Below are 23,036 nucleotides of genomic sequence, written 5' to 3' on the forward strand. Positions count from 1 at the left end.
ACCGCTCTTACTAAAAGATAGAGAATGTTCATAAACACAGACAGGGATTTCAAAGGTCAGGCTATGTTACGTCCTGAGAGTGTTAGCTGCTAAGATGGAATAAATCCATCAACCATTAGTGTCCTAGGGTGATAAACTGATTTGCATAAAGAGATAGATGCAGGCAGAGTAACTGATGCTGTGATTAATGGGCACGGGGTTATAATTGATAAATATCGCAGGAAAGAACATTCATCACTGAATTTATGGATGAAAATACAGAGGTTACCGCCAAGCCTTTTAAAGGTTATTGTAAATGTAGATATCGATGCTTTTGTGAGAGGACGTGTTTTGCAGATGGTGCCGGTTCATTGTGTGATTACTAATAGAGAGCCTGGTGCTTCTTTTTTTTTTTTTTTTCTTACAGGGCGGCAGAATTTGCATAGATAATGGCACGTTTTGAGTGCAGTCTGGTGTGCAGGCTCATTTGGGAACCACTTACATGGATGACACAATTCAGTGGTGCCTGGCTATCTCTGCAGGAACAGCCTACATGCACCACGCCGCTCATCCAATTCCCAACCCACGAGCTCAGACACACTGAATAGAAATAACACGCCATTTTCACACACAGCTTCACCCCAATATTTTCTAGAAAAAAAAAACAGAAAACCCTGAAATATGATTTGTTGTTGCCTCGAGTGAACTCTACTACATTGTCAATATCTCTGCACTATTTCCGTCTGGGTAGCCGGTTATTTAAGGCAATGTCTGTTGCCAGGCAACAAGACTAAGGGCAGTACTGTGTAATGGGAATGTAGAGGAAGAGGACAGATCCCCCCCAGTAAAAAAAAAAAAAAAAAAAAAGCTGTAGAGCCATTCCAGCTCCAGCTCAACCTACACCAGCCAACGCCCACGTCACCAACCACCATTACAACAGCGAATGTCACATAATACAGCTGCATCTCGCCACAGCCGCCTCAGTGATGCTGCCATCGCTGCCTCTGTGGAGCATCAGTGATGCTGCAGTTACGCACATGCTGTAATAATGAGTCTGTCTGCATCATAAAAGGTGACATGGCACTCCACATGCTGTCACATCTTTCAATAAAAATCTTACTTTTTCTTGAATCAAGAAAAGTAAGTGTTAAGATTGCAGAGATCAATAAGGCATTAGCTTGACAGATTGATTTACTCTGTTAATAAATTGGGGATTTAATGGGCTTTGACCTGAGGTGACTGCACGAACCACACACCTCTTATTGCAGGGCTCCATCAATGTAACATCAGTGTAATATCACAGATCAAAAACACACTCATGCACGCTTTATAGATATTTTAGGAAAACACTAAAAGCCACACTGTATTGCATCATTGCTGGATGAGCCCAGGAGTGACTAATCTCCTTTTAAATCTGGTGTGTTTGAGAGCTGTCAAAAAATAGCATTTTGCAGCGATGGAGAGTCAAATCCAAAATTAATCAACAGCTTAGCTCAAGTCGTTCAAAAAGCCAAAACATGACTGAATGAACTCTTCGAACCCACAGGCAGTGAAGTTAAAAAAATCCTGAGTCATTCAACAACATACCAAGCTTCAGAGGAGCCTCATAAATACCTTAAAAGAGATTCCCAAGGCGCACTTTTATATTTCACACGCTTTTCTTACCATTCTGTTTCCAGGTGAATCAGCGTAGTCTGAGCCTTTGAATGAAGTGGTGTTGGTGTTGGTGACAGTGTTGGACGGCATCGTTGAGAGTCTTGTGGCGCTTATGGGTGATGTGTGATAATGGGGCGATGTGGATGAGGTGGAAATAAACTCAAAGGAATACAAAAAAAAGAAAAAGAAATGAGAGATGATCCCTCTTCTCTCCGCTCTCCTGGAAGATAAAGGAAGAAAAGTGACAATCAGCTCATTTTGCATTAGTGGTGTGATGCTTTTATTCACAGGAGAGCAGAGTTTCATGCTGCAGTGGCACATTTTCTTCATATTTCCTCAAATCACTTCTTTTAAATCTATATTTTTCTGTCATAAAGAGGTTTTTCTTGAGCATCAGATTTCCTTTGTTGAGTCCTCGTCATGTATAGGAACCACACAGGGCCTCTATAGGATACTGTATGGCTACTATTGCCTATAGGGCCTAGGCCACTTTTCTACACCACATCGATGTATCAGTGTACAGTAGTCGACATCAAATGGCTGCTTATGTGTGCCTAATAACCTGAGCAACGCTCCAATACAAGTCCAGCATGCTTATGTTGTTTTTTTAAATTAATAATATTTGATTTCACCTCAAGAGTCTGGGTTAAAGTTACTCCAGCAGTCAACCATGCGCACACAGCGGAGCCACAGTTACGCTCGTAAAATGTGCACACAAAAAAGCCTATATATCTATATTCATATAGGATGTGTTTAATTACCCCTAAGGGTTATATCAAAACTGATGTCAGTCGGTTCTGATTAATTTAATAGGCTGTTAAGTCTTAGATACTCGCAAATAATTGCAGGCAGCATCCAGAACGTGTAATCTTGAAAAAATAATTTATTATTTGGCCACACAGGCGTTTAATGTCACCGCATATCCACGCACATCACGCTTCAACCATGCCATACGTTTACATTACTGCAATCGACTGACTTGCTTTTATCATTCAATATGTTAAAAATGCAAAGTTTTAGACGTCTTTGCAGCAGGGGAAGTCTGCAATATGACCCAGGGGATTTGTGGCTCTTTTACAGGCCACGGCCACTCAAGTATAAATCCCCGTTATTTATTTTATTTAATTTTATTTTATAATGAGGCCAGTGTTTCAAGGAGCCGCGGTCCCGGTTCCGTGCTGTAAATTCGGTCAAGTTCAAGTGCACATCGCGATGTCCAATCAGCACATCTGCAAAAAGGCAAAAACCCTAAAATCGCTATTTCCCCGTTTCCATCGAGCGCCTTCCGCTCTCTGGGCTTTCACGTTTTTGTTCACATAAAGGTTTCCCCTTCCTTCCTGCGCGGTTACCAGTGCCGGGTTAAACGGATTTAAATGCGTGAATCGCAATGTGTTCGTTACCCGATTTTCCCAAGTCCCAGGCCTGACCCTTTTTGTCTCGCTTGCTCCCGGAGCCTCCTTCCTCTTCTCTCCCCGTCCTCCACCTCCCCAGCCGGCCAGCTCTCTTCCAGATGCACCGCTCTCACTGCAGGGGCCTGCAGACTGTCTGCCGGCTGCCACACGGTCCTAAAGACTGCCGGCTCGCCTCAGTGAGCAGGGGGGCGGAGGAGGGGGGCGGAGGTGGTCTGACACTAATTGACCAGTGGTAGATGAAGTACCTGAAAGCCTCACTTGATTAAGAGTATTGATACCTTGCCAGAAAATGACTTTGGCAGAAGTTAAAGTCGCCTAATAGAATATTACTCAAGTAAAAGTCTTGAATGATCTGATATTTAATGTTCTTCAGTCTAAAAATAATTTTATTTTAAATGTACTTAAGTAAAAGTACAAGTAAATGCTGTTAATAAAAAAGCAAGCAGTCAGAATTTTGAGAATTATTGTTTATTTCCTCATATCATATCTCACCATAAAAATGGGGCGTACATTACACCTTGAGAAAAACAAGGTATTTTTTCTTTACAACTTAAAGAAGTTAAGGAAACAAAGTTTTCTCTTCCCTCCCATTCCTTCATTTTTCGTTCTGTTCCCTCCTCCCTGCCTAATTCCTTCCCTACTTTGCAGTAACTAACTACAATGCTTAGGGGAAATGTAAAAGTGAAATTTGACAGAAATTAAAAAAAGTAAAGTACTTATTTAAAAAAAAACTTAAGTACTGTAATGAAGTATTTGTTCCATTACACCATGAAAATGTTGCTCAAATAAAAGTAAGGAAGTATAAGGAAAATGTACTTAAAGTATTAAAGTAAAAGTATCTAATGCAAAAAAAATAAAATAAAGCACCTCCCCTAAAATAGACTTAAATGTTTATTAAGATAGTTGGAAATTAATTTTCTGTCAAATGGATAATTAATTAGTCGACTAATCATTTCAGCTGTGCTTGTATGAACTGTTTGCTGATATAATTTCTGACAAAAACATTTTAGAAGCTTTTCTTAGTAACTAAAGCCGGAAGATAAATGTAGTGAAGTAAAAATTACAAACATTTCCCTTGGAAATGTGGTGATGTCAAAGTTTAAAGTGGCATGAAAAGAAAATAATTAAGTAAAGTACTAGTACCTCAGATTTGTACTTAAATAGAGTAACAGTAGATATGCTTATGATGGTACTACAAATTTAGGTGGTTGACAGTGCAGGTATTGCAACATAAAGTGATGAAGTTTAAGTGTAAGAGCAGTGCAGATACCAATGGCTGGTGACTTTTAGTCCAACTAACTTGTTTTTGGTAGAAGGTGCAAATAAGGAATTAGGAATGCTGGAAAATGTAAGACATAAAATGCAAACATAGAGTTAAATTTAAAAAAATATAAATAGAAGTAGAATATCTAAATAAATACAAATGCTAAAGAGAGGTAAATATCTAAAGAAAATACAAAAGCAAATTGTGCAAAGGTTGACATAACCAGTAAATTGACAGTCCAGCAGCATAAAGGCAGACAGAATGCATGTGAGCACTGTATCAGTTTTATCCAGCTAACTGAGTCATCCTGCTTGGTGCAGGTCCTCCACCTGGACATAAGTCTCTGAAGACAGTTGTCTAGCTGATGGACAATGTATACAAAACCAAAGCTGACATTTCTGCACTTGAACATGAATAGTGGGGTATTTTACTTTTTTGGTTTGTTTGGCCTGTGAACTTGTGAACTGAACTCAGCTCAGTGACATTTTTCACTGGCATGTGACTTTTTTTTTGTATTATATTTCATTTAATTTCATATCACATGTGCTTTGTTCAATTCAATATTCTTTTGCAGAGTAGTTTTAACAACTTTTTTAGAAGATGGTAGCTTTAGTTAACAAAGCTAGATTTCTTGCTTGGGTAGCTTTATTGTAGTTCTGCTTCTTCCAGTGTGATGTAATTGGTAGTTTGTAAAACTATGTTTGCAAAGTAACTTCCTTAAAACACTTTATGCTTATTTATTTATTTGGTTTTTTTTTCATATTTAGAGACAATGTGACCTTTACTTAACAAATGACAGTAGAAATACAGATGGTAAACAGGGTTAAAACAAAGAGTGTGTCCTGCAACTAAGGTCCAAATTGAACTGAGGTCATCTGGTATGCATCTCAGATGATTAGTCCACAGGGATGCCTCAACATTTTTATTTAAAAGTTGAACCATTAATGCCCAATTGGAGCACTTCCATGCTTAATTTTTAAACTCACGTTACACCTCAGAGACATTTGAGTGGCCCAGTGGTCCCCCAAGTACTGCCTTGGCCCCTCTGATGTGACCTCAGGGCAAAAATAAACACTAGACCTGTGTGTGAAGACGAATGCCCTTTTCTTATATTCACCACTTCCCCTTAGAGAGATCTGGTATATGTTGATTTTATTGCTTTGGTGGCACTGTGTTGGTCATACAGCGTCAGCTCCAGCCTATTTCGGGCATGGAGCTATAGCAGGTATTTGTTTGACCCCCCCTTTATACACGTGTGTTTTGTGGTCATACGACACAGCTATGTGAAAGTCTAAGAGGTAACTGTACGTTTCTGCCATAATATTGTCATAGAAAAATATCACCAGTGGCACTTGAAATGTAGTGCATTTTAAAATTAATTATTACAACTTATATGTTTCAAAATGATCTTTGCGTGGTGCACACGTGCACGTTTTTTTTCACATTTTTTGTAACATACAATTAACTACAATTAGAAAAATCTAAGGGTTGAAGAAAAGCTACAATATTTTAAGTACAACTTTAATACAACACACACAAAGTAATTGTATTTAAATGTTGACAAAATGAGCACAGGAACCCAAGGAGACTTCCCCATTTTTAATGTGCTGCATTTATGGGCCCCCTGATGGCTGTGGGGCCCTAAGCAGCCATGTAATTAGCTGATGCCTCAGGCCAGCTTTGAGGCCTAGTGAGGCGAAACACGTGCTCTCTACAGTTGTTCTTTTGATGGTACTACATTGCATATTTGCCTCTTTACACTGATGCAAACTCTTAATGTAGTATCTCATCTTCCACACATTCTCACACCACAGTGCAAGTTTATTGATAAATTGCTCAGTTTATATATTTTATGTTGGCAGAGGTTTGAGTACATACAGTGCGGTAAAGTATAGTGGTTGCTGACATTTGCACAATCTGCACATTCCAGTGCAGAAACCTCAGCTATTACACCACATTAGTCCCCTTTGCTACTACATGTGTAATTGTTAGTTTTGTAAACTTCTGACATAGTATATATATCTCTAACTCTTCATTGTTCTGTGTGCTCTTTGGCTACTGTGACTTCTGGGACTCGATTCAGTGATAAAATACAGTGTCCTATTTTCCTACCTTGGGTTCAATTGGTAGTCTTCAAAGCAAACATTTTGACTCATCAATCACAGATGTAACTAATGACATTGTTATTTGCTGCATTGTGTTGCATGAATTGCTGGGATGGAGCCATCATAAACATTATAAGTTACGCCTGTGCTGTTCTGTCAAGTAAAAATGTATGCTGTGGAAAAGTTTGATGAATCTGATTAATTTAGGCATTATGAAGAAACTGCATAGATGCTTTAAAACAACATTTATTTTGGAAGTAAAACAACATGTGAGCAAAAACAAAATAGAAGTACAAGGTGGACTGACTCGTACTTTGGTGAGGGTGTTCATTAAGCAAATGTGTTCAAAATAATGGAGTTAGTGTCAATATAGCAGGAAATTCTTGTCTTTTATGTGTTCAATTTGAATTTCACCCCCCAAATAACCATTTTAATTCAACAACTCACCCATGTGTTACATTGAATTTTACGTGCCTCCACAGAGAACGAGGATTCCAAAACCAGAGAAAATTCTTGATGAGTAAAAGTACAAGGGGTCATGTTTAACAAAACTATATCAAAACATTTGTTTACAAACTCACAAAACTCCTGCAATATAATCCAAGTCTCACTGAAAAAGTCGTATGCACAGTACTTACCACACAATGCATTTTAGCTAAAACCGTAATATGGAAAGAGACTTCTGCACAAACAGCCTCGCACACAGACAAGTAGCACGCCTGCACATTGCTACTGTTTATACTGTTTATTATATGTTATGGATTTATTGAGAAGTTTCTCTGTTTCGGGATTCTTTGTCCACCATGGAGGCATGTGAGAAAAACAAAATTCATTCCTTAACTCATCATAACATGTTGTATAGTGCTTAGTTAAATTCAGCCTTGCTCCTTTTGTGAGTAGTTTCTCCAGTTTAAAAAAATGTGATCAGCAATCAGTTTTGAGCTTTCAAAAGGGGCTATGATGAGAAGAAATTTGAGAACTACTCTTCTAGCCTTTTCAGGGGTTGTAGCGGTTGAAAACTGTAAAAAAGTGACTTAAGCAAGCATGTCATAGTGATGATTTTTGCACCAATTTGCTGTACAACAACATAATGCTGCACTAATAGAAAAATTAAAAAATGTTGTGGCTTTTTAGTGTATATACTTTTTTTCTTTTCAAATAAACAAACCTGCTCAAACAAGTTGTACGGAACTTTCCAAAGCAGATAATCACGCTGGTTATATTCCTGGGTGCACTGGGCTAATAATTTATTTAGCCGTAGATCTGTATATCAGAGCAGATGGAGGAGCATTTAGCTCATCTCATGTAGTTTCATAGATTTTATCCTCTCAGCAGAATCTTAATCTCGCAGCACATCTTCATTCATTTCCTGGAGTGCAGCTAGAACAAGATATCAAACCTCTTATCACGTTCTTTCCATTAACCCTACAGCAGCCCGCCACTGCTACTACCAACACTTATCCCGCACACGCCCACTAGTCGGAGACACAGTGAGGTAAATGCTACAGATGCAGGAGGGTTAAAAGCTCAGAGAACAGCTCCCTGTGAGGCACATTGAGTGCTCTTTAGGGGCAATGAGTGAGAGAGAAAATGTGTGTGCAGCAGGCGGATGTGGTTCAATGATCTGGAAGCAGCAGCATCTCCTCTTTCTCATAGAGTCAATGGCACTGAGAGGTTCATCTAAGGACAGCAGCCTCAGCAGCAGCAAGACGATGCCACATAACCACAGAGGAGTATGTGTGCTGCCGGCTTGTGGAAACTCTGTCTTGTCCTAGAAACCCACAGATGAGGATGCTTATAGGTCAAAGTGTGCCGACTTCATCTTGTTGGTGCTGAAACAACAGGAAAAGGGCAGGGTTGTTTTATTATATTTAGATTTGTAGGTAAAGCAGGAAAGGGCATTGTGTTTCGTTTGACCTGTTTAGAAGAAGTTGATAAAGAGGAAGTGGGTGAGGGCCAAGTCATGGACAAGTTTTGAGAAACAAACAACTTTAACTTGAATGTAAGCACATTTAAAACAACAAGTAAATACAGCTCTTTCTAGCTTCCTATGTGCTGAGGTCAAAATCAGAAATTGAGCTACAAACAAGCACACTTATTTACTGACGAAGAGATGACATATCTGGCCAGACAAATTGAAATTGCAAATATAAAATACAACTACTGTAAACACGTCGGTTTCAAAAACACTCCCATTTACCGCAAAAAAAGTTTTTGCGCTCACATGAGGTAGTTTTTCAGGTAATTCGAAAAAGCCATATTTTGCAAAACTGCTATGGAAACACTTTTTTTTGCTTTTACAGGTCACATGATGCTATGTGCTTGTCAGTAGTAACTGGCTCCCTCAGGTATGATGCAGCAGACACTACAAGAAGTGTTATGGCATCGCATATTTCTTTGAAAGTTGAGCAGATCTTTTGGAAGTTTTGAACCCACAATTCCTTAGTGAAATGGTGGGCTATCACCTCCTACAGTTCCCTCATACGTGGTCGCTCCCACATATAAGGGGCTGGCCTTTCCATTATTGGTCACATAACATGCCTACGTGCTTTCGATTGGAAATAATGACAGCTAGTGCGGTGACTGCAGTAGGAATAAACCTGCTGTTGTTTTAAACAACCATCACAATGCTTCTTGAAATGTTACTGTGAGAAAAGTTGCATAACATCACTAAGTGGAAAGGCAGTCATCCCGTAATTGTGTTTTATTGACATTTCGAAAATATCGCTAAAGTTTTGTTTAAATCTGTTATGGAAAGAAAGAAGTGGTGAAATAAGTACTTGGTTGAGTAAAAGTATCTATATGATAAAAGTAGTCATTATTCAGGAGTATGCCTGCTTCCAGAATCTTATATTATTATGTAAATATTGTTGATGGAAATATAAATATTGATGTATTAATGCATAAGCAGCATTTTATTGTAGCTGGACAATATGGAGCATATTTTAGCTGCCTTATATACTTCTGGGTAGTTTAATAAATAACAATGCAACATTGTTGTATTGTGTCAATTAATGTGACTCAGAATTGATATAGTATTTTGCATTGTGAGCTCTTTTTTCTGATGTCATTACATTTGTAATTTCCCCTGAATCCTCTGTGACTGGTCTGCTTGGGCTTACAGTGGACTTCTATGCATGTTCCTCAAATACATGCCATTAGGAGCTAACAGGTTTGGTTTCCTCTGTGGACTGGATGGACTGATATTAATATGGACTTTATTTAATTCTTGCTGCCCTGCTGGCGCTGTCTTTGTTGATTTCCTTCCATTCTCAGGAATAATGTAAAAGTAACCCTTAACGCAAAGTATTGATATTGATTGCTATTGAGTTTTATTTTATTACCCTTGGTGACCCGACCATTCTGTCCTGTTTTTTAAGGGTATTTGTGTTCCTTGGGGGAAAACAAACCTAAACCTAAATATACCGTTGAGGCCAAGAAGGGCTGTACTTACAACTATTATCCAAAATAAACGGTTGAAAAATCTTGAAAAATTGAATTTTGTCATCTTGAGACAATGAAGCAATTACAAAAAAGTTGTTTCCTCTTATTGGGCTGCTTATAATGTTTAAAAGAGATCAGCAGTGCCATGCCAGCATGTATAGATGGCGTCCCAAAAACTGTTGCAGCTGATTTTTGCTGGTAATGTCAGTACAAGGAGTACCCATTATTAATATTAATGATGGCTTCAGACGGTAATGGTAATGAAGTGGTGACATGGTGTCCTCTTGTGTGCACAGAGGCTCTCTGCACACGGGAGCAGCTCATAGTCAGATGCACCCTGTCAAGAGTGGCGAGTGTGTGCCAAACACACTTTTGGTAATTTCATGGCCAGGCTTTCTTGACGCACCGTGGCACACCTGGGCACAGTGTAGGATCAGAAAGGAAAAAATACTATCGGTGCATGCACAGAGACTGTGACAATCATTTTTTAACTCATTCACTACTTTAACCTCCTTTATTCATTGCTCTCCTGTCATAACAACACCAGTTATTTTTAAATGTTAGATTGGGACTCAAACAATCTCCACCTCATCATGGTGCTTATCACAGTCCCACATCTACCTACCATTAAAAACGCACGGCTGTTATTGTTACTATTATGTATTGTGTTTAGTATCAATGTGCACATTTTATGAGATGATCATTTGATCTGACAGAGAAAAAACATTGCAAGTATTGTAACTGGTAACTCATGGTGTCATGTAATAGACTAACAAGTGTAATTTGTCATGCTGAAAGTAGTGAAGTAGAAGTTAAGAAAAGAAAATGTAAACTATAAGTACCTCAAAATTATATTGAAGAAACATACCCAGTTATTTTCCAACATTAATAAATGATGTGTGTGTTATGATAATAACATAATGATAAAGAGACCAAGTAAAGATTGATCAAAATCACACATTTATGACATAACCAGTCAAAGCCATATTTTAAATCTTTTTTTTAATATATCTCACATTTGATTTATTTACAAAAGACAGTGGCTTTGTGACATAAAACTATGTTTTGTAAAATCAACATGAGAAACAAATGTGTACCAGAAGCATAACCGTACAGAACACATACATAGATAAATAACATCAGGGGAGCGTTGTCGTCAAGGTCGTCCTCTTTGCACATTGTCTCTCTGCAAACAATAACAGGATCACAATGTATGCACCTCTGTATGAGCGTTTTATTTGTGTTAGAGTTGGTCTGACGGGGTTTTGACATTATTGCCTCCACATAATGACATCAGGGAGTTTATCAGTAGATTTGGAATGTGTTTTCCGTCTGTATTATTTATTAAATGTTAATTTCCAGCAGTGGAAACCATTAACTGTGAACATTTTCAGGCATTTTGTGAATAAACTATGGGCAACAACAACATACTAATGCAGATATACTTAATATATACCTGTAATTTGTATGACACACAATGTCTGCAAACAGTTTGGCACAAATGTAAAGGCTGAGCATGAGTTTCCCCCAGAACACATTAAATAAATAAATAAAATCTCTACAAAGTCACAGACATAAAGGCTGATAGATCATCTTATTTGCTGAATGGTTACTTTATACAGCACTTTACAGAACAGCTACAGGCACAAACCGAAAGAACGAAAAGAAACTTTAGAATTTAAATGGAATGAAGGGAAAGACAATAAATTTGAATTTTTATCTCCGCATTTTAATAATTTCTGGACCTTTTTTGCTGAACTTTTTGACAGCAGTAGTCACAGAATTTTTATTTCTATATTTCAGCTTTTCTCCATAATAATTTATATTTGGGCGACTACGCAAGCATGAGTGTGCATGTGAATCTGACAAACTCATTACATAGACTACACTCCACTAATACTAAACAATAATGATAACGTAGAACAGAGAACTGAATAAAAATATCACATTTAAAATGTCGATAACAGAGAAGCCTCTTTTTGTTCTTTTTCGTGACACAGTGTAACAGGTTATTGAAACCTTTTACTTTAGCTTATAGGATAGGCTTACTGTACAGATCTCAAAACAAAAACCTCATGCTTATTAGCTCCATTCAGTCAGATTTTACCCATAAGATATAACTGCTCCCAGACCTTTTATCGCTTTTCATTTACGAAAAACCAAACATTGCTCATTTTTGAGAATTTTTGGCTACCCTGAAGGACAAAAACATTGAGCCAGAAAACAAAAAATGTAAACGTAACTTAGAACAATCAAAATAAACATCCTCTCCGGTTGACAGGTACCTCTGTAACAGACAGATCACTTCACCTTTTTAGTGAAAGACACAAATTCACACACAGACAAAGTATATCCAACAACATGCTTCACCACATAGCACTTCTGAAAAACTTCTCTCCTACTAATCATTCACTTTCTTTACCCAGTGATTAAACCACTTGTTGTTGTTTTCCTAAATATATTTGAGGAGTTTCATTCCAAAATGAGACTAATGACTGGTAAAATTAAAGGTATACTTTGCAGGATTTTCTGCAAAAAAATAATGCATAGACTCACACCGAAGTAATTTCTTTCAAGCATAACTAATAACCCACTGAAAGTGTGGTGGTGTATATATCTGCAGAGATTCCGCCCTTTGCCTGTATTTTTTTAGTGTAGTCTCCAGCCAAAATAATGTGCAGGTGAGGTCAGGAATTTATAGGAAGGTAGCAAATGGGTAGTAGCAGCATGCATCCAAAAGAATGCCATGAAAATCGCCACACACACATACAGTGCCGCAAAGTCGAAAGTATAATAAGGTAAAATGTTAAGCACATAAAGCTAGTTCCACAACAAAAGTGAATTTGAGGTTGTCTTTCACTTGCTTTCACTAGCAAGCACTGAAAGAGAAGACAGGAAGCTTTAAATGAGGTCTGTGGTTAACACGAGCTTAAGAGACTTTCACACTTTATTCTACAACATAAAACACGTCAGTAAATACCCCACTCGCAAACTTTCTAGCTTTTATGTGCCTTAAAAAAGACAGTTGTTAACAAGTGGCTAAGTGAGACTACACAACGTCATCACACTGAACCACTCCAAACGCAGCTTTGCAGCCTCGTAGTGGTGACTACGCAACCATAGTGTAGTTCATTTTAGCCTTGCATTAGCTTTTTGCTTCTGACAATTACATGTAGGCTTCAAAAATCCTAAAAAATGGTATGCATTTGTGAAGATTATCTTCCTGAACCAAACATGTGAGCATACACGTTTGTTTACCACTGAGCTTATTTGCTGCAATGATCCAAAATCCAATGGAAAAATCTCATAGGTTTTTTGACGAGGGTACCAGGTTGACGTTAGCTTTCTGGGTTGACCTACAGAAAAATGTAATCTTTGTGGCGCTCTGTAGGGCCAAGTTTGAATGTTGTGTTCACGAACAGTAGTGACAATGCCTGCACAGTATACCTGTAACTTATTTAGGAAATTTTAACTAAATCTTACTGCACGTTTTATTTTTTTAGTTGCAGTGGATGTATCAGAACTGGAAAATTGGCACCAGCCACCAACCAGATTCTGGTAAAATATGTAAGTTATGTTATATGTAAGTAGATTTGCTCCTCTTACCAGCCAGAGAACAATGGTAATCTACTGAGTGGCTGGTAGATTTTGGAATCCACCAGCTGCATTTGGAAGTGGACAAAAAAGTTAGTTTCCACTCCTGGGGTGTATGTTTTGGAACGAAATCCTCAATATCTAATCATCATTGACCTTTAACCTCTCAGTCTGTGGCCAGGGATGTCCAGCAGTTAAAGGACATTACCGCCATATTCTAGAGTAGCTCTGCAGTCCCTGAGCACCTACCTTCATTGCACATATTCAGTATTCCTTTATTAACTAAATAAAGCTATCAAAGCATTTCCTACCTGCTTACTACAACCTTACATATTGTATAGTGTTCATTTTGTAACTACAACTCAACACCTAATTCATTACTACTTTAACATCCTGAGGTGCTTCCCTACACTTTAAAGTATAAATACTGAGGCTGCCGTCTAGTCAGGTGTGTTAAGTTTGCACGGGGAGGAAACAATGAGACTAAGCTCATTACTGTGTTTGTAGTAGCCCCATCGATTTCTAGTAATTGCACAGCCCTCTTATTTGCAAGGATGGCTCACTGAGAGCGCAGTAGCAGCAGTACAGTATGTAACTTAGTGAGTGTGTTTACGTGCACACAGTATTCTGGAAACCAGCTGTTATTCCTGGTTACAGTCTGACAGGGGATATGTTTTTTAATGTGCATCTTTGCACAATAATAACATATCCCTTCACGTATTCCAAGAAAGAATATATGACAGCTGCAACTAATTTTTATTTTTGTGTGATTAAATAAATAGTTCAACACTTTGTGATGAAGCTTATTTACTTTCTTGACAAGAGTTAGATGAGAAGATCAATAACACTCTCAAGTCTGCAAGTAAATGTAAAACTACAACCAGCAGCTGGTCAGCTTAATTTGGCGTGAAGACTGGACACATGGAGAAAGAGCTAGCCTGGCAATATCTCCGTTGTTTAGTCTGTATAAAAACAAAATGGAAGAACGACAACATTGTGGTTTTGTCTGTCATCTCACTTTAACAACAGATAGTCAGCTCATAAGGCGCCCACTAGCTTTTGTACAAAGGCTGTGTTCTTGCTGCAGTGGCCACAGGTTTGACTCCAACCTTGGCCCTTTGCCCCCCTCTCTCCCTCTTTCAAGCTGAATCTGTCCTGTTGATTAAAGGTCAAAAGTCCCCCAAAATAATCTTTAAAAAAAGAAAAGAATATTAAATAAGCTCAATCCTGATTATCATATTTGGTTCTTTGGCAGAAGCACAGATTTTTGCTTAGTATCTTGTTGCATAAGGGGTCGGCGGATAGCTTTAGCAACAAAAATACTTGGTTACAGTTAGGAAACGATCGTGAATGATGTTAGTTATGTCAGTAGACTCACACTAATAAGTGAAGTGTCAAACGTTGACTTTTAGTTTCACACAGGACACAAACACTGGTCTCCTGGGTCAAAGTCCTGTGCTTGTTGGACCCATCCACCTTCTCTCCCAATGACCTGTAATGAAATTTTGCACTCTTTATACTATTTTGTTGCTCAAAAAGTCTAATAATAAAGTGGATGGGTTTACATTTGATTTGGCTCAGAGCCTGGTGCATCTCATACAGATGCTAAATTGTGCTCTATATTTATTGGCAAGCTCAAAAACAAGACTCCAGGAAGCCACTGTGCTCAGCCAAGAACTAGTCCATCATTTGACATCCTTTAAAACCACAACTTGTCATTTTTGAACTTGAGTTTTTAAACGAATTAAACAAACATGATATAACATGTTAATTATTGAGCTGTAGAGGTGCTGGTAGGTTGATTTTGTTACATCTGGACAGAGCAAAGCTAGCTGTATCCAGTCTTATGCTAAGCTAAGCTTAATGGCTGCTGGCAGAAGCTTCATATTTAGTGTACAGATATTAGCTAACTCTCGTTAAGAAACCAGATAAGCCAATTTCTTGAAATATCGGACTGCTCCTTTGCACAAATATGAGAATGGTGTCGATCTTATCTAACTTTCAGCAAGTAGGTGAATAAGTGTTTTTCCCAAAATGTCAAACAATCCTTTTCACAGAAACTGGAGCATATCCAGATTTCTGCTTTTTCAAACTTTAAAGTTTTTTTTTTTTAACAAACTTCAGAATATGGATGTGCAAGTAAACACACTCAGTGTGAATTCTGAGGCAAGACACTTCTGACACCCCAGCTGTCATCATAATCCCACAGAGAGCTGGCATAGCATGGTACAGTACCTAAATCCAAACATGAGTGCAACTTCATGCAAAAAGAAACACAAAATAAACAAAAACAAAACAAAAAGAAACTACTAGCGCTAATCATACAAAAGCAATAACAGGGAACATGTTGTCACCTTCATGTCGGGGCGTTCCCGTGGTCATGTGTTTACAGTATTTTATATACAGAATGATCTGCTGCTATGGAACAGTTGGGGGAGAAAGCACTGCAAGCCATTCCTTAGCAGTCATGAGGGAAATCATTGGGTAATTACAGCAGTTTTTGTTTACAGGACAACATACACACTCGCTAATTAGACACATCTTGCTACCTGCAAGGTGTGAAGTTTTTTTCACATAGTGAAATCCTGTTAGATTACAGCATGCATTACTCTACGTGCTAATGCCAGGGGTTGTCGTTGTTGGTGTTGTTGTTGTTGTTGTTGTTGTTGTTGTTGTTGTTGTTGTTGTTGTTGTTGTTGTTGTTGTTGTTGTTGTTACTGATTCTTCCCAGTTGATGACTATATGTCCTTACGGGGTGGAATGGTTTTTTCACTTTTCCTCAGTGCTTCTGTACTCTCAATGTGCCTGGACACACACATACAGACACACAGAAGAGCATATTTAGTGCTGCTGACAGCCTACGTAGTCTAAATTAATTTGCTAAAAAAGGCATAAAAAAAGACTTTGGCAATGTGCCATAGTGCTTTGCTACTTTGGATGGAGGGTTGTAGCAGACGCTCATTATAAGGAGCCAAACAAGTATTTTATTGGCTGATAAAGGTGTGATAAAGGTGCAGCCAACTCTTCCAGTCCAGCAAATAAAGAAGCAACACTGTCATAATTGGCACCCACTACTTTTTGTCCAGTTGCAGAAAACAAATATACTTCAGGCAACTTTTTTCTGTAAAATTATTCTATACGGAAGCCAAGAACTACCCGTGGTTGCAATAATTTTAGTTAATTATCCCCTTATCTCAGGATGGCATTTTCTCGTGATTGTGGGTTAATTATCTCGTTATCTTGAGAAAACAAGCTGTAATTTTCCAAGATACAACAACAGCAGGTTGTTTTCTTGTGATGACAGTTTAATTTCCTCCTTTTTCTACATGACAATATGTTTTTTGGAGATAATGAAATAATTAACACATTAAATGGCCTTTAATTCTCTTTTGAAAACAGATATTTATCCTGTTAAATAGAGAAAACAACCTCCTGTTGTTGTATCTTGGGAACAACAGCTTATTTTCTCGACAATTAACCCATTATCACCAGAAAGCAATTTTGATATCTCGAAATAACAGGATAAGTAACTTCTGATCTTTAGAATTGAATTAAATTATTACAGGCACAGCTGTTCTCTGCTTCTGTACTACATTATATATGCATAATATAATATTAATTAATTGTAATTCCTACTTTTTGTTGTTCATTCTGCTTCGGCTGAAAAAAAAGAAGGAAATACTGCATGTTTATGTTTTGGCTTGATCTTTATGATCACAAATAATTCTGCATTATGTTTCTCGTTGGCATACTCTTTATACAGTTTGAATGGATCTGAATGATTAAAGTAGGAAATTATTGGCATGCACTTAAACTTACCTCTGTCCCCACCGTTCCTCATGTTGGTCTCCTCTTCAACTCCCCCATCATCAACTTAAAAAAAATAAAACTTGAGATTTTTAGTTTTTTTGGTGACTACTGTATGTAAAAAGCAGGTAGCAGGTGTGAGAATAACAAACATGCAAAAAAACATTTTTTGTGTGTTAAATGCCAGGAAACAAAACAGTCTTAAACAAAACATAGTCCAGATGATAAAACGGACTCAAACCATGAAAAGTGTAACAGACTAACCTGAGTGGAGCTCTTTCACCAGTGATGACATGGTGTTTGTGATTGAGTCAGCAGCAACTAATAGATCATTCCGAAGATTTCTAGGTACACCTAAAAAACAGAGACATTTTTGAATCAAATCAAAAACACACACAGTTTCTGGTCTTGCAGTGTAACTATACTAAAGTGTACACAGGCAGCTGAAGTGCATACCCTGGTGACAGTGGTAGAATAAGTACTGAAACCCTTTACATTAAAGAAAAAGTAGGAAGCCACAAGCTAAAGATACTCCGTTAAAAGGAAAGTCCAAAATTCAAAAGGTTACTTCAGATAAAGTACAGAGGCATTATCAACAAAATACACGTAAGGTATTAAAAGTGAAATAACTGAGTATGCAGTGTGGCGCCTTTCACAGTGTTATGTTGCTCTTGAATGTTTTATTATTGTATTTTTAACATAAATGAATACATTTAAGAGCATTTTAATGTTGTAGTTTGTTAATCTGGAGTCAGTTTTAGATACGATGTATACAACTGTGAACATTGCATCATATCATGTAAGCATTTTTTGTGTTTTGTTTTCAATTTAAAAGGAACTAATTACTCTAAAATAAATTAAATGTGCATTAATATTCCCCTCTGAAAAGTAGTTGACTAGAAGTATAAAGTAACTTAAAGTGGAAGTACACAAATAAAATACAAGTATGTTTAAGAATTGTACTTCAGTGCAATACTTGACTGAGTGTATTTAGATGCATTTTACCACTGCCTAGTGGTAGAATCACTGCATAATTGTGGGAAGTATCAAAGTATCATCTGATTTTTTTTTTAGGTAAGCTTGTGATCCAGTTCGCTCTTACAGAAAAAAACAGCCATATAGGTTGACTCTGCAAGCAGCTTTTTGTAACCCATACTTCTGTTTATTGTTAGGCAGCACACTCTACTGGCTGTAGTAATTATTACGGTAGCAGACTGGGAAGTGAGTTGAGGAAGTATTAAAAGCGACTTCAGTATTAAAAGCGAAGTTTTTGTAATGTTGTAAAAAGATGGAAGAAGTTCCTGTAAATAGTACAGGAAGAATAGTGAATTGGTCAAACAAGCACAGGACTTTCACCCAGGAGACCAGCGTTTGTGTGTCAAAGTCAACGTTAACTTCTGTTAATAACTAAGTATCATATTAAGCTTGTATGTGTAGCATACTACGCTACTGACACGTGACCTGACACATGTGACATCTGTCATGTGAGATACATTTTGTTAATATTGATAACGAAAGTATTAAACAATCATGTTCTATCTTAACCGAACCACTGAGTTTTATATCATCACCATGACCGTAAATGTGGCTTTGGAAGTCAGTGGAAATCAATGTTGTTTCGGGATGACAGCGCATTGAATAAGCACTATTCAAAAACATTAATTTTCTAAATGATGTCTTCAAAAATATTAGTCCATATAATGTAAATAGCTACTAATTTTAGGTGCAAACTCACCCTGAGCAAAGGCCTCAAGCACATCCCCTCCCACTCCTGCCAGGCAGTCCTGTGGTGTGTGAGTTGGCGTGGACCCAGCCGAGGTGGAGCGGATGGGCATGGGCATTGAGCAGCCCGCACCATGACTGGGTGAGGAATGAGGGGAGCTTCCAGACTGGGACTGTAACATAAAAGCACCCATGTTAGTTACAGTATCATCAGCAAAAGATGAAGCCTGTAGAAGTTGGCATTTGCTGCACTGTGGGCTATGTAATAGCTCAATATTTCAAGAATTGTGCTTATTTGCACTATTGCTAAGAGTGAGATAAGAAGATTGACACCACACTCTTGTCTATATGGAACTGCAATTTGGTGTTTTCACACTTCTTTCTTTTAATGGAAAGCAAAACAGATACAACATGAAAATTACTGAGCTTTTGAGTTCCTGGTATGGAGATTTTGTTACCTTCAGATAGAACCACACTAGCTGTTTACCCCTTATTTACTTTCTTTATGTTAAACTACACTACCCAATGTGGCATCATATTTACTGTACGTAAATAAAAAAAATCGTTAGAAGTTAGAAGTTGCCCAAAATCGGCAACTTTCCTTTAAACTAAAGTTTTGGCCTCCTGTAATAAGATAATAAAGCAATTTTCATGACTTTTTAAATGTATTCATAAGTAATCATAGATGGTAGGTTTTTGGGAGGACGCAGGGTACACATCCCCCTAAAAATTTAGATTATGTGCTCCACCCCTTTAAGAAAAACATGAAGGTAGCAGAGGACTTTTATTTTGACAAAATTAAAATAATTTATAATAGTGAAATAAATGGTGCCTGTCTTTATGCTATGCTATCTGGTGTAGCTTCATACATGTCAAGACAGTGGTCTCTCTTGGCCACAAATTCTATTTTCCAAAAATGTCCAACTATTCCTTTAAACTCAAGTTTAGTCATCTCATAATACATCAGACAATATGCCTATTTTCATGACTTTTTAAAAAATCTCAATAATAATTTGACACATCTCAATCTCAATCTCAATCATTTGTGAAAGTTAGTCTTAAAAAATGTTTATGAGTTGGCCATGATCTTGACTTGCAGCAGCAAATCCGTGCTATATCAGTAAAGACTGACGTACGTATATACACATTTTTTGTCTTTGACCATGGCAGGTGCAAAAAGACTAGCTGACTAATGTAACTGGGCATCTTTTTGCTAGGGCATAGTTATCAAATAACATGGCATATTTGGTTATTTTCATGACATACTGGCCAATCTTCCATCTGCAAGCCTTTAGTAAATCTGTGCCTCTGATAGAGAGAAAAAATCCAGTTAATCTCTACATCAACAAGCCAATTCTGGAACAACTGCATTTCAATGGAAGAGACCGTATTGCAACCACAGATTGCAGCTTTGGGAAGAGGCGACCTTTTTGCATCTAAAGGTGACTTTTATTAAAACAAACACAGACACAGATGTGACCAAAAGAACTTAATCCTTTTAGGGAGAACAAACAAAAGCAATGGTTTAAAGGCAAGAAAACCTCCTGGTAATCCTATAGTGGCTGGCTATACTCTGTGTGTCTATAGTGCACCTTTACTGCATCGAGGGGGTAATGAGAACCATGTGTGGGTGAGCCACTGGGGCCTGTGCTGAGACCAGAGATATATCTCACTGAGAAAGGATCACTGTGCGTCTCTGGGACTGGTGCAGGCCCAGGTCGATGGCTCTCAGCCAGGCAGCAGATGGCCGGCCAGACTGCAGTCACATTAGAGGGGAGGTTGTTAGTGCCGATGAAAGGAGCAGGTCCCTGACATTTGGGCTAAGAAAAACACAGTTCTCTCAACTTGTTTAGACCAAGTACCTGAGAAAACTGGTTTTAAAGATTGTGTCGCAGTCTACAATTTTAGCTCCCCGAAGGTGCTACAAAGAAGTGTTGGAGTAGGATGAGATCAGTGTAACCCAGTTAGATAATGGAATCCCATTACCTTCCCTAACATCCCTCTTTAAAATCTATAACAAAAACTTCCTTCAATCACATCTGTGTGACCGGGGGAGTAAAGTAGCATTAAACTAAGTGCTGAGACTAGAGCCAGGTATTGAGCCTAGCAAACTGAATTAAGGGCAACTTACAGCCTGCTTCTGCTCCTCATCCTATCAGCCAGCAAGGGTAAGCAGTGAGAGAGAGCAGGGAGAGTGAGAGCAACAGAATTAAAGCAGTGGAAGAGGAAGAAGGGATTTGTGCATGCACCATACGGCACATTAACATAACTTAAGATCACAGCGACGTCTTAGTTTTAAAGAACCAAACATGCAAACATCTCATTTAATCAAACATGCAAACAAGATGTAAAACGGAATCCTGTAACTAGATTTACAACATCTATTTTAATTTAGTGTTTGTGCACCGTTCTAAAGTAGATTATTAATACGGATTTAGAGGCTTTTTTTTAATCACACCTGATTCTTCTAGAAACAGGTGATCGTCTTACCTTTAGCAGCCTCATGAGTCCCTCCAGCTGCACCATCAGCTCCCGTCTGCTCTCCTGCAGGGCCGACATGCGCCTCTCCAGCTCGTCCTTCCGGTGCCTGCAGCAGAAGTTTAGGGGATACATTCAGACGCAAGGGAGACACTTCTAGTACTTGGATCTGGCTGTAATGAAATACAATCCACAGATAAATGTTTTCTTTAAGAAAGTGAGTCCATGTAAGGTGAGCCTTGATTGGGGAAACCATTTCCATTTTTATGTACAGTTTGGGGATACATGTCTGTAATTTATTTCACAAAAACGTGTTTCCTGTAGGGTTTTTGCTACAGATGTGTGTGAGAGGTTTAGACTTACTCATGGGTTCAATAGGTCAAGGATCAGTTGAAGACACATTGTGTATTGAATGTATGTAGAATCATATTATTTGCATCAGCTCCTGCTGCTCTGGTCCAGTATAATAATATTTTTCTAGTATTTTTTTATCTGCATCAGTGCCACTTTTATTGTCATCAGTGATCTAAAGCAGGGATCTCAAATTATCAGCCCAGATGTGGCCCAAAAAATAATTTTAATAAGGCAAAAATGTGGATAATTTTCATTTTTAGGAGACACTACAGGTGAAACAGAAGTCGCCAGCTTCCAATTAATTATACTGTCCCAAACTGTGTATGTAGTGTTCAACAAAGAATGGGATAAAGACCAAACATGGAATAGTACAACCATAGCAAAAGATAGCTCAATCAGTTTCGAGCTTTGGACTTGTCTTGACCTAATGTAAATGTACCAGAAGATTCATATTTTAGATCTCAAATTGTCTGCCCAAGAGAGTTCAAGACATGCCAAGTGGAATACTTGCAACTTTAGCCTGTTGGATTGTTTTTCCTTTTTAGTACTGTATACATATTTCCACGTGTAACATGAGCAAGTTTCACCGTTACACTCCTGGTCAACATACTGTAAATACTTGTGACTAACTGAACTCTGATATACTGCGATGCACCCGACTATCTTTATAAACCAAAAATTTGGACCTGGAGCAGTGAGGTGCATAGAGATGTGTGTGCACTTCAGAATTTATTAATCAGCTTCTAATATTACTCATCTCATCTATAAATTGAGAGCTGCTTTTCTCCAGGAATACAATCATTTACACTAAACATGCAGAGCAGTTTGACAGCGATGACGGAGAGCTTGGGGACAGACTAGTTGCTCAGCAAGTATAAATTCATAGCCTCTTTCAGGGGTCACTGTAAATCTCAGGCCATCTATTTTAGGTGCAGATTCTGGCTTTTTATCACCCTCTGGTGTTCACAGTGTGTAGCTGCATTTTAAAACCTTCAAAGAGCTGTAGCAATCGACCGTCTGTTCTGTCAAAAACTCACAAACATCTGCAGACTGTAAACAGCTCTGCTCTGCTCTGTGTCCTCGGGCTGGATGAAGACAACATCAGAGCCGTCCAGCCAGGCTCCAAACACAGTGCAGTCTGTGATGAAATATTACTACTTCATAATGTCCTGGTATATAACCTGAATCACAAACAGCTTCAGTGAGCTGAAATGCTTCAAG

The 23,036-nt window shown here is 38.1% G+C and overlaps 2 protein-coding genes and 1 long non-coding RNA gene across 18 annotated transcripts in view; 1 reads left to right on the forward strand and 2 right to left on the reverse strand.

Moving 5' to 3' along the window:
* The window catches only part of LOC121953434 (DNA (cytosine-5)-methyltransferase 3A-like), a 50,309-nt gene extending 47,130 nt beyond the window's left edge, over positions 1-3,179 (reverse strand). For 4 of the 5 annotated variants that reach the window (XM_042500540.2, XM_088087720.1, XM_042500538.2 and 1 more), the window contains exons 1-2: positions 3,036-3,179; positions 1,645-1,855 (exon numbers count right to left, since the gene is read on the reverse strand). In XM_042500540.2, coding sequence (XP_042356474.2) covers positions 1,645-1,725 — 81 coding nt within the window. In that variant the 5' untranslated portion in view covers positions 1,726-1,855; positions 3,036-3,179. The remainder of the gene's footprint in view (positions 1-1,644; positions 1,856-3,035) is intronic. The other variant, XM_088087719.1, reaches the window with a different exon arrangement.
* LOC121953438 (uncharacterized) overlaps positions 1-23,036 on the forward strand; it is a 95,400-nt gene that overhangs the window by 42,459 nt on the left and 29,905 nt on the right. The window lies entirely within an intron of this gene.
* LOC121953759 (dystrobrevin beta) overlaps positions 10,844-23,036 on the reverse strand; it is a 44,730-nt gene continuing 32,537 nt past the window's right edge. For 8 of the 11 annotated variants that reach the window (XM_088087723.1, XM_042500978.2, XM_088087725.1 and 5 more), the window contains 6 exons: positions 21,474-21,570; positions 21,115-21,135; positions 18,997-19,156; positions 17,526-17,615; positions 17,274-17,327; positions 10,844-16,259 (listed from right to left, as the gene is read on the reverse strand). In XM_088087723.1, the coding sequence (XP_087943849.1) occupies positions 16,234-16,259; positions 17,274-17,327; positions 17,526-17,615; positions 18,997-19,156; positions 21,115-21,135; positions 21,474-21,570 (448 nt within the window). In that variant the 3' untranslated portion in view covers positions 10,844-16,233. Of the gene's footprint in view, positions 16,260-17,090; positions 17,115-17,273; positions 17,328-17,525; positions 17,616-18,996; positions 19,157-21,114; positions 21,136-21,473; positions 21,571-23,036 lie in introns of all 11 variants that reach the window. The other 3 variants (XM_088087724.1, XM_088087726.1, XM_042500979.2) reach the window with 2 other exon arrangements.

Source organism: Plectropomus leopardus, chromosome 14, assembly GCF_026936395.1.
Source record: "Plectropomus leopardus strain MGB_pleo_1.0 chromosome 14, ASM2693639v1, whole genome shotgun sequence".
Taxonomy (NCBI): Eukaryota; Metazoa; Chordata; class Actinopteri; order Perciformes; family Serranidae; genus Plectropomus; species Plectropomus leopardus.